This window comes from Auxenochlorella protothecoides (genome assembly GCF_000733215.1).
Source record: "Auxenochlorella protothecoides strain 0710 unplaced genomic scaffold scaffold43, whole genome shotgun sequence".
NCBI classification, from domain to species: domain Eukaryota; kingdom Viridiplantae; phylum Chlorophyta; class Trebouxiophyceae; order Chlorellales; family Chlorellaceae; genus Auxenochlorella; species Auxenochlorella protothecoides.
In genome coordinates this window covers 191,679-201,859 of record NW_011934226.1, presented here as the reverse complement: position 1 = coordinate 201,859, position 10,181 = coordinate 191,679, and the positions used below count along the sequence as shown (strand labels likewise).

Here is a 10,181-nt window from a genome sequence, read left to right as displayed (position 1 = left end):
CGCGCGCGCGTGCCGCGGGGCCGGCGGCGCTGCGCCTCTCCCTCGGCGGCCTGCGCGTGCTGGGCGCCGACGAGGACCTGGGCGAGGCGCTGTGCCGCGCCCTGCTCACGCTGCTGGACGCGCCGGGGGGGCAGCTGGCGGAGGCCGCCAGGAAGTCGGCCGTCGTCATGGCCCTGCTGGAGGGCGAGGCAGCGCCGGGCACCGCCTGGCAGGCGCTGCTGGAGCGCCTGAGGGAGCTGGTGCGGGGGTGAGGGGGTCCCGGGACGGCCCTCTTGCATTCTCGATGCTCTGATCCCCGGGGCGAATGGAGCATGCCCCTGACGTGCGTGGCGACGCCCATGACCCCTGCAATGACACCCCGCTCGACACGCAAGCCTGCATGAAGTGGCGCAAACGTTCGCCGGATGCACGCCATGATGACGCTCCTTGACACGGCTGGGTTCCAGACGTGATTGCTACAGTACAGACTCTTAGTACGGGCCTCTTGATGGGTGCCGGCAGGAGGGGTGGCAATGGCACAGGTCAGGGGTGTCTCGGGAGATGGAAACTGCGGCGTTCCAGACCATCCACAGATGGGTAGGTTTGTCAAGAGACTTGGCAGCCTCATGTCGAGGCCAACCAGGCTGGTAGAAAGGGGGACAACAGACCGGGCAGCAAGTGCAGTGCGCAACGTGGCGGCCGGGAAGCATTCTCGGGGGAGCACGGGGGAGAAGTGGTGTGTTGTACAGGCTGCCCCCGGCGGCAGCATGGTCGACGCAGGCGGAGGGTGGCGGGCTGCCCGCACGAGCCGGGGGCCTCAGGGATGTTGACACGGTGGGCTTGGTGACCACCGGGCATGCACGCCTGCAGAGCGGGCGGTCCAGGTGCCATCACCAGACCTGAGTCGCCCGCCGTCAGTCGCTGGAGGACAGGTGCTCCAGCAGGGCCAGCGCCGACTCGGGGCCGCCCTCCCGGAACCCTGCGAAGGCGATGTCCCCCTCTGCGATGGTGGCGGAGAGCACCAGCCGCTGCCCGGCAGATGCTGAGCCGCGCGGGGGCCTCGCCACCGCGGCCCCGGTGACGTGGGAGGCGCGCACGGCGGTGAGGGGGAGGCGGACCGGGTCCGGCAGCCCTGCCCCCTGCCCGGCGACGAAGACCGCGTTTAGGCTGGTGAGGTGAAGGGTACCGGGGAAGGGGACTTCGCGGTCGGGGGTCAGACCATTGACGGAGCGGTAGGTCTGCAGCAGGTGGCAGGGGAAGGACTCCAGCACCGCCTCGCCTGGCTCCAGGCCCAGGGAGACCGCCAGGGCCACCGCATCGCGCTGCAGGGGGACCAAGGGTTGCAGGGATGTGTGTGACGGGCTTTGAGAAAGAGGCCAGTGGATCCTGGGGAATGAGGGGGCCCCCAAATGGCGCAATCTCAGGAGGTTCATTGCGTTCTTGGTCCGTATGGTAACATGAAACACCCTCTCGCAGTCCACATACCAATGCATTCAGCGATTCCCCTGGATCACACCCCAGGGCTGACCTCGTCTGCACTGTTGCCACCGCTGCCCTGATCCTCGGTGGGGACGTCCAGGGTGGACCACCAGGAGGAGAAGCCAGAGGCTAGGGAGCTCAGGCCCTGCCGCGCCTCCCGGGCAGCCTCCCGGGCAGCCTCGCTGGCCAGCTGGGTCACGTCCTTGGCAGCGTGCACCGCCGTCCCCATGACGCGCTCCGCCACCTCCTCGATCTCTTTCAGGGGGTCCTGGCCAGGGGAGCGCGGGGCGGGTGGGAACCCCGAGCCGGGCCCCGGGCTCACCCTCGCACTGGGTACGGGTGGGGGGAGGGATGTGGCGCGCGCGGGCGCGTTGAACGCCGGGTTGCCCGCGATGGGCGTGTCATCGTGGGAGGTCTCAGCCGCCTGGGCAAGTTCGACATGCTCGAATGAGGACATGCTGTCCCGTCGAGAGTCCATGCAGTCCTCCGGGTGCGAGTGGGGTTCGCAAGGGGACGGGGCCCTGCCGCGTAGACCACCAGACCGATGCTCAAGGTGACGAAGAAGGCGTGCCAAGCATCTCGAGAGTGGCTGTGCCGACAGAGTTGCAGTCCATGTAGTGGAACCGGAGCTTCGAGGACGATCGAGCGCTCTTGGACCAGCGACATTCTTTCCACTTCCGCGGAATTCAAGCCGTAAAGTGCCAGATGCACCTCTGCTTGCTGCCCGTCGACGGTGCTGTTCACAACCCAAGGACGATGACATGCCTGAACAGTGCGGAAGTGTGCTCAGGATGTAAGACGTTCACTGTACGCCGCGGGTCTCGGCGACCATGCAGCGCACAATCACTTCGTTCTTCGCGGGCAGCCAGGAAGGTGTTGCCTCGCGAGTCGATCCCCAGCGTGCAGAGCCAGAGGCAGAGCGGAAGGGGGAATTACCACCGGTTTGTGCCTCAATATGCGCATTGTCAATGTCGCCATATGAAGCCGCGCTCCCTGTGGGTCTCCCGCCCCTCGAGGACATCCGGACTGGCCCCGATGCCGCCATGGAGTTGACACACTCACGACATCATGTCCAACATCAGGCCACCCGCGGAGAGCCCTGCGCCCCAGAGTCTGCCTTACATGCGACCGGCCCGCCAGAGGCAGCCTCAAGCAAGTCTGACGGCCTGCGCCAGCCCACATATGAAGAGGAGCGGATGGCGGTGAGTACTTGAGAGTGTGTAGGTTAGATTGCGCTGATGAATGAATGATCGTGGGTAGGGTGGTCGTGACAGAGTGGGCCTACGGGTCGCTGCCGGTGGGGCATGGAGTGCAGCACCCTGTTGACCATCTGCACCGCATTCCCCTCCCAGAGGATCCTGGCACGTGAGGCCAAGTTCAGGGAGCTGGGCTTGGCCCAGGCCGAGCCACAGCGCCCACAGCGCCAGCCACAGCCAAAGCGGAGGAAGGTGGCCCTGGAGGCACCCACAGAGCCGCGTAGGAGATCCTCCCGCGTCCAGATGCTGGCGGGGGGTCCATCAGCCCAGGATGACGCACAGGCACAGGCCGGCAACAGTGTAGGGGGGTGGCTTGAACCTGCTGAGGAGCCCGCCCCCGTCTGGGAGGACTCGGCCCTGCGGCACTACCTGGTGGCCGAAACCTGCCAGGAGGCCTCCGCGTCCGCGCCGCCTGCTGGTGGCGGGGCGCAGCGTGAGGGTCCGTGGGCCGACAGCTTCGTGGACGCCACGGGGTTCTCCGACCTGCCCTGCTTCTTGGAGGCGCGCACCCTGGCCCGAGCCTACAGGTGGGCATGGGTTGCAGGAAACAGGCGGGTGTGTTGTAGGGACGCATGTGTCGGGCGAGCTGACCGCTTGGTTGGATCTGCCGGCCGGGCCCCACGCGGCTGTGCAAAGGAGGTCAGAATGCGATGACCCGATCCAAGCAGGGCAGCTGCTGCTGTGCGAAGCAGCTTCCAGATCGAGCATGACACCATGCCAGGGAGCCGGGGTGGCGTGAGGTCCACCGATCACACTCATCCTACCTTCCCACTGCACACATCCGCGCACCCTCCCACCACAGCATCGACTGCCGGCCCGGGCTGGTGGTTGCGGGTGGAAAGGGCGGCGTTGTTGCCCTCTGGGGCCTGCGCTCCAGGGACGCCTGCCGGGTCGAGGCCGTCCCTGCCCTCCTCCAGGCGTCGCTGCACCGCGGCTGGGTGGCGGACGTCCAGTTCTGGGACCCCCCCGGGAGGGACATGCACGCTGCTTCCGTCCCCTGGCTCGTCAGCGCTGGAAACGACGGCGCGGTGTGCCTCTGGGACCTGGGCCAGACCCAGGCGGGAGGGTGGGAGCGTGGGAGCGAGGTCCAAAGCGCGTCGCCGCGGCGCCTGGCCGCCGCCCCACCCGACCTCCACTCCGGGGCGGGGGTGTTCTCGCTGCACGCCGCCGCGTCCGCCTGCCTCACCGGCGCCAAGGACGGCAGCGTGGCGGTCTGCGCCCTGCACCCCGCCGGCGCGCTGACGGCGCTGCAGCGCTACGCCGCGCCCCACGCCGGCCGCGTGGTGAAGTCCGTGCGCTGGGCGCCGCCGGGCGACGCCGCGCCCGCGCTGTTCGCCACCGGCGGCGACGACGGTCGGGTGGTGTGCGTCGATGCGCGGGAAGACCCGCGCGTCAGCCCCGCGCTGACCCTGGATGCCAGGTCCCCGGCCGGCGTCGCATCGGTGCGCTGGCACCCGGGCCGGGAGGGCCGCCTGCTGGCCTCCACGTCCCAGGCGCCGGAGCTGCTGATCCATGACCTGCGCGCCCCGCGGGAGCCGGTGCACTGCCTGGACGAGGGCGCGGGCCGGCGCCGCCTGCCCGGAATCTACCAGCCCTGCTTCCTGCCGGGGACCGACTTGCTGACGGCCAGCAGCGCCGGCTCCGCCGCGCTCAGCCTGCACTGCTGCCGCACGGGGGCCACGCTGAGCAGAGGCGCGGTGGGGGGCGAGCTCGGGCCGCTCGCCGCGTGGGGCGGCGACCAGCCCCGGGAGAAGGGCGGCGCGCAGGTCGCGCTGCTGGCCTGCGTGCCGCGCGGGGTGCGCCTGTTTGCGCCGCGCCGCTCGGCCCCGGGCCGGGCGTGACGCCGTAGTGCGCCTGCGCGGCAGGCGCGGGCGGTGCCCTCGCCCCTGCCCCCCTGGATCGTATCGACTGGGATGCACAGCCCTCCCACCTGCCCATCACCCATGCCTGCCTGATCCTCCGTCCCTTCACGCAAACTGACAAGCCTGTGCGCGTGACCAAAAGGTAAGGGCCCAGACACGACACCTCAGCCCAGCAGGTCGGCAAAGGGGTCGGGCTTGGAGGAGCGGGTGTCGGGGGTGGACAGCCCGTAGCCCCCCGCACTGAGCATGCTCCCGAAGCTGGAGGCCGCCTGGGGCGCAGGTTTCTGGGTCGGGACGAGAGGGGCGACGGGCGGCAGGGCACCCAGGCCCGACGGCACAGCACCGAGGGCCGGCGGCCCGGCGCCGGGGCTGCCCAGCGACAGGGAGGAGAAGGCGTCCTCGGGGAGCGGGGCGCGGGCGTTCGACGCAGCCGCCAGTGGGGTGGGGCCTGGGGGCGTGGGGCCAGGGGCGAAGGCGTCCCATGCGTCCCGGGGCGGGCCGGCGTCCTCGTCCGCAAGCCCCGCCGGCGCAAAGGGGTCGAAGGGGTCTGCGGCCGGCTGGGGCATGGGGGCCGGGGCGTCCTCCCCCACCAGGTCCCCCAGCAGGTCGAGGCCGGGGCCCGGCAGGGACACCGCGTCGTCGCTGGAGGCGTGCTGGCGCGTCGCCCCGCCACTCTCGGGCCCCGGCCGGCCGTCGGCCTCGCCGGCCAGCGCCGGGGCCCGGGCCGCTGGCTGGGCGGCGGCCAGCTTGAGGCCCAGCGAGGCCGCGATCCGGGGGTCGACCCGCGTGTCGGCCAGCAGGCGGCGCTTGCCCTCCTCCGCGCCGGCGCCAAGGCCGGTCGAGCGCGCCGCGGCCGCGGCCGCCGCGCCGCGCGAGGCCCGCAGCGACTCGATGCGGGCGCGCGTGGCGGCGACGGCGTCCTCCGCGCCGCCGGCGCCGGCGCCGTCCCGGCGCCGCGAGATGTAGTGCGAGCCGTCGTCCAGGCCCGCGCCCGCGCCCACGCCCGCGCCGCCCGAGAAGCTGGTCGACAGGCCCGGGGACAGCGAGGCGCCCTGCGCCTCGCCCTCCCCCAGTGTGAAGCTGTCGCCCGCCAGCACGCTGCCGCGCACGCTCTGGTGCCAGCCGCCGCTGGGCTGCACGCTGGGCGCCCAGCTGGACACGCTGGCCGCCAGGTTGGGCCGCGCGGTTGACGCGCCGCCGGAGCTGCCGTATGCGTCGCCGCCGCCGGACGACCCGCCGCCGCCGCCAAAGGCGGTGGCGCCGCGCCGCATGTCGGCGGCCGACACGCCGGTGTACTTGGTGCGGTTGGCCCGCGCCTTCTCCCGCTCCGCGGCCAGGCGCGGCGGGTCGGCCACCAGCGCCACGATCTCCCCCGCGCGGTGCCGCACGTTCTGCCCGTGGTCCTTGCCATTGGGGTCCTTGAACTGGAAGCGGGTCAGGCGATCCAGCACGCCGCCGCTGGACTCCACGTCGCGTACCACCTGGGTGGGGCCGTGCTTGATCAGGAACTCCAGAAGGAGCAGGGCTTTGTAGCACATGCGCCAGTTCTCACCCTGTACAGGAGGGGGTGGGGGTTAGGGGGCTATGTGTAACGGGGGGGGGTGCAGCACCTCTGAGAGGTGAGGAAAGGGGGCCCTTGAGGGTGACACGGGTCTCACGACCCTGGGTAACAACATGGCTGCAGGGCCACGACCCAGCATGGCGGGCATGCAGGCAGCTTGCTGCCCGAGGCTAGGGTACACCAGGCTTCAGGACAGGCATGCAACCCCCTCGAGGCCCCGCTGGCTGGCCTACACCCCCCGCACACTCACCTCCTCCTTGAGCCTCCTGGCGATCACCCCCATGATCTGACGGTAGCTCTCTGGATCGAAGGAGGACTCGGCAATCTCTGTCATCACAGAGCCATGGGGGCCCCAGACCTATGCCGGGAGGCGTTGGGGGAGGTTGGTGGACACCTGTGAGCCATGCCCTCTTACCCCTTGCTCACCTCGCCGTGGACCCACCCCTCACCTCCAGGCTGGTGGCATCCTCCACCTGCAGCTCCAGCTCCGACAGGTTCATGGTGTACTTTTTGACCTTGTTGGTGGCCGTCTTGTACAGACCCCTCCAGTCCACGGACTGGAGCTTCTCCATCGTGGATCCCGAGGGGCGCAGTCAACCCACGGATATGCCTGGCCAAACGACCAAAACTTTGCTTCAAATTGGAAGTGTGTTTGGGGATGGAAGGGGAGCCAGCCTACTTCGTCCTGGAATCTGCCATACACTTCGCGCCCTTGGGACTCCGTCAGGCTGAGATCGTGTTCCGGGGCCGGAAGAATGACCGACGTGGAAGGACCGCGCCCCAGCCCAGTGCATTTTTCAGCGATGCCTACTCATCCTCATTAAATGACAGTCTAAGAATTTATCTATCGAGGTATAGTGATCGCCCTGCCGCGCAAAGAGCTGGGTGCGCTCCTCCTGCACGCAGACACCGACTGCAAACCCCAGCACACCTGCCGCGATGCAAGCCCTCACGGGCCGCGTGGCCCAGCGATGCCTCGGTGCATCCTTCCTGTCCGGTCAATCCATCCGTGCCATGTCGGGAGCGGTGAGATAATGGTGCCGCGGGCCCTTAACCCTCCTTGGGGATGACGTGGACTGACCTGCCCATCGTGCGACTGTTGCACAATAACCTCTCCCCACACCCCCCAGCCGGACGTCAAGCTGCTGATCGGAGGAGAGTTTGTGTCCAGCAAGACCGACACATGGCAGGACGTCGTCTGCCCGGTGCGGACGCGTCTGTTGGGCATAGTTGGGGGGGGTTGGGGGGGACTATTGTGGCAGACCGCTAAGAAACTTCCCTTGCATTCGCCCCGGATCCCCCGCACCGCGCTGACACATTCCACCCCCTAATTCCCTCCCTGCAGGCCACGCAGGAGGTCGTGTCCCGCGTGCCGGAGACCACCCCGGCCGAGTTCCAGGCGGCGGTAGACGCGGCCAAGGCGGCCTTCCCCGCTTGGCGCGCCACCGCCGTGCCGACGCGCGCGCGCGTGTTCCTCAAGCTGCAGCAACTGATCCGGGAGAACATGGAGGAGCTGGCCGCCAGCGTGACGCGCGAACAAGGCAAGACGCTGGCCGACGCGCGGGGGGACGTCTTCCGCGGCCTGGAGGTGGTCGAGTACGCCGCCGGCATCGGCCCCGACATGATGGGAGAGATGCTGGAGAACGTGTCCACCGGCATCGACACCTACAGCATCCGCCAGCCGCTGGGGGTGAGGAGGGGCTAGGCGGGGGGAGAGGGGGCTGAGGGGCTGCTGCATGCGGCCCTGGACTTGGTCCAAAGGGGAGAGGCTGCCCGATGCACCGGACTTGAGTGTTCCCTGCTGGCCAAGGATACCATGTCTTGTGTGACGTGACATGCAAGGGGGCCAGTTGTGGCAGAATCGGCTGCGGCACTGCCCACCGTCCCATCCAGGAATCTCTATTTCCCCGCCGCCCAGGTGACTGCAGGCATCTGTCCCTTCAACTTCCCGGCCATGATCCCGCTGTGGATGTTCCCCATGGCACTCGCAACAGGTGCGTGCCATGGAATGCATGCGGTTGTAGAGGGAGAGCATACGCGGCAGAGTCCGTTCGCTGGAGCTTGGCATGCGACGCACTGCTCCCGCCCCGATGCATGCCGGCCCCTGGTCTCTGGCACTCTCACCCAGCAGCAGTTGCGTGACATCCTGTCACCAACATTCAAGATCCCTCGTCGCCCCAGGCAACACCATGGTCCTGAAGCCCTCAGAGAAGGACCCGGGCGCCGCCATGATGCTCGCTGACCTGGCGCAGCAGGCTGGTGAGTGATTGTTGAGTCATGCCAGGGCACTTGAGAGGGCAGTCTCTGGGGTTTCTGTGGGTGATGAGCACCTGCACCGCTGCGCACATGGGGCTGTAGGGAGGTGGGCTTGAGGTGAACGGCCGGCGGACTTCCTTCCTCCCTTGAGGTGCAGGCTTGCCATGCTTAGCGTGCCTCCGTGGCTCTCCACAGCACCCACCACACCAGGCCTAGATGTCGAGTCGTCATGACCATCATGTATCACTCCTCACCTCGCGATGCCCTGGTGGACCCCCTCCCCTGTCTCCCAACCACTCTTCATCACGATCCACACACTCCCCCCCCATATACCCTCCTCAAATGCCATCAGGCCTCCCCAAGGGCGTGCTGAATGTGGTGCACGGTGCCCACGGCACGGTGAACGCCATCCTGGACCACCCCGACATCAAGGCGGTGGCCTTTGTCGGCTCCGACGCGGGCGGGGAGCACGTGTACGCGCGCGGCTGCGGCGCCGGCAAGCGCGTGCAGGCCAACATGGGGGCCAAGAACCATGCGGTGGTCATGCCCGACGCCAACTTCGAGGCCACGGTGGCGGCGCTGACGGGCGCGGCCTTTGGCGCCGCGGGGCAGCGCTGCATGGCCATCTCCGCCGCCGTCTTCGTCGGGCGCGGGACGCTGGAGCGCTACGCCCCGGCGCTGGAGGCCAAGGCGCGCGGCCTGCGCGTCGGCGCGGGCTGGGAGGCGGGCGTGGACGTGGGGCCGCTCATCACGCCCGCCGCGCGCGCGCGCGCGGAGCGCCTCGTCGCCTCGGGCGAGGCGGCGGGCGCGCGCGTGCTGGTGGACGGGCGCGGCGTGCAGGTGCCGGCCCATCCGCGCGGCAACTGGCTGGGGCCCACGTTGCTGACGGGCGTGACCCCGGACATGGAGTGCTATCGGGAGGAGATCTTCGGCCCCGTCCTGGTCTGCTTGGAGGTGGACTCGCTGGAGGCGGCGCTGGACCTGGTCAACGCCAACCCGCACGGCAACGGCACCGCCGTGTTCACCAGCCACGGCGCCACCGCCCGCAAGTTCCAGAGCGAGGTGGATGTGGGCATGGTGGGCGTCAACATCCCCATCCCGGTGCCGCTCCCCTACTTCTCCTTCACTGGTAGGGGTCATTTGGGGGGAAGAGAGGGGAGGGGAGGAGGTGGTTGCGGAGGTGGTTGCAGATGTGGGACCTCGTACACAGAAGGGAGGGTCATGCTGCTGGGTGGAGCGGGAGGGAGCAGGCCCAGCGATGCGCGAGGAGGTCTTAATAGCGGGACCCATGTTGCAGACCCTGGCGCCTCTCGACCTACACTACCCGGCCATAGACCCCCTCCCACCGCAACCCGCACGCCCTCCCACCGCAACCCGCACGCCCTCCCACCGCAACCCGCACGCCCTCCCACCGCAACCCGCACGCCCTCCCACCGCAACCCGCACGCCCTCCCACCGCAACCCGCACGCCCTCCCACCGCAACCCGCACGCCCTCCCACCGCAACCCGCACGCCCTCCCACCGCAACCCGCACGCCCTCCCACCGCAACCCGCACGCCCTCCCACCGCAACCCGCACGCCCTCCCACCGCAACCCGCACGCCCTCCCACCGCAACCCGCACGCCCTCCCACCGCAACCCGCACGCCCTCCCACCGCAACCCGCACGCCCTCCCACCGCAACCCGCACGCCCTCCCACCGCAACCCGCACGCCCTCCCACCGCAACCCGCACGCCCTCCCACCGCAACCCGCACGCCCTCCCACCGCAACCCCCACGCCCTCCCACCG

General features: G+C 69.4%; 5 protein-coding genes across 5 annotated transcripts in view; 3 read left to right on the top strand and 2 right to left on the bottom strand.

Annotated features, from left to right (window-relative positions):
* Nucleotides 1–251, top strand: part of F751_3975 (Neurochondrin) — a gene marked incomplete at both ends in the record, with an annotated part of 4,943 nt that extends 4,692 nt beyond the window's left edge. The window contains one exon of the mRNA XM_011399885.1: nt 75–251. Within this exon, the coding sequence (XP_011398187.1) occupies nt 75–251 (177 nt within the window). The remainder of the gene's footprint in view (nt 1–74) is intronic.
* Nucleotides 252–893: 642 nt separating this feature from the next.
* On the bottom strand, nt 894–1,915 carry F751_3974 (hypothetical protein; the record flags this gene model as incomplete). The annotated part of the gene is made up of 2 exons (XM_011399884.1): nt 894–1,301; nt 1,508–1,915. 2 exons carry the CDS (start codon nt 1,913–1,915, stop codon nt 894–896), a joined length of 816 nt encoding a protein of 271 aa, XP_011398186.1.
* Nucleotides 1,916–2,426: 511 nt separating this feature from the next.
* Nucleotides 2,427–4,722, top strand: F751_3973 (hypothetical protein; the record flags this gene model as incomplete). Its single annotated transcript, XM_011399883.1, has 5 exons — nt 2,427–2,506; nt 2,813–3,241; nt 3,517–4,002; nt 4,135–4,510; nt 4,564–4,722. The coding sequence occupies 5 exons, from the start codon at nt 2,427–2,429 to the stop codon at nt 4,720–4,722; spliced, it is 1,530 nt and encodes a 509-aa protein (XP_011398185.1).
* An 18-nt stretch (nt 4,723–4,740) lies between these two features.
* On the bottom strand, nt 4,741–6,709 carry F751_3972 (Clathrin interactor EPSIN 3; the record flags this gene model as incomplete). Its single annotated transcript, XM_011399882.1, has 4 exons — nt 4,741–5,737; nt 5,861–6,129; nt 6,388–6,495; nt 6,587–6,709. The coding sequence occupies 4 exons, from the start codon at nt 6,707–6,709 to the stop codon at nt 4,741–4,743; spliced, it is 1,497 nt and encodes a 498-aa protein (XP_011398184.1).
* A 367-nt stretch (nt 6,710–7,076) lies between these two features.
* The window catches only part of F751_3971 (Methylmalonate-semialdehyde dehydrogenase [acylating], mitochondrial), a gene marked incomplete at both ends in the record, with an annotated part of 3,957 nt that continues 852 nt past the window's right edge, over nt 7,077–10,181 (top strand). Inside the window, 7 exons of the mRNA XM_011399881.1 lie at nt 7,077–7,163; nt 7,268–7,342; nt 7,483–7,827; nt 8,056–8,131; nt 8,319–8,396; nt 8,746–9,128; nt 9,234–9,522. Coding sequence (XP_011398183.1) covers nt 7,077–7,163; nt 7,268–7,342; nt 7,483–7,827; nt 8,056–8,131; nt 8,319–8,396; nt 8,746–9,128; nt 9,234–9,522 — 1,333 coding nt within the window. The remainder of the gene's footprint in view (nt 7,164–7,267; nt 7,343–7,482; nt 7,828–8,055; nt 8,132–8,318; nt 8,397–8,745; nt 9,129–9,233; nt 9,523–10,181) is intronic.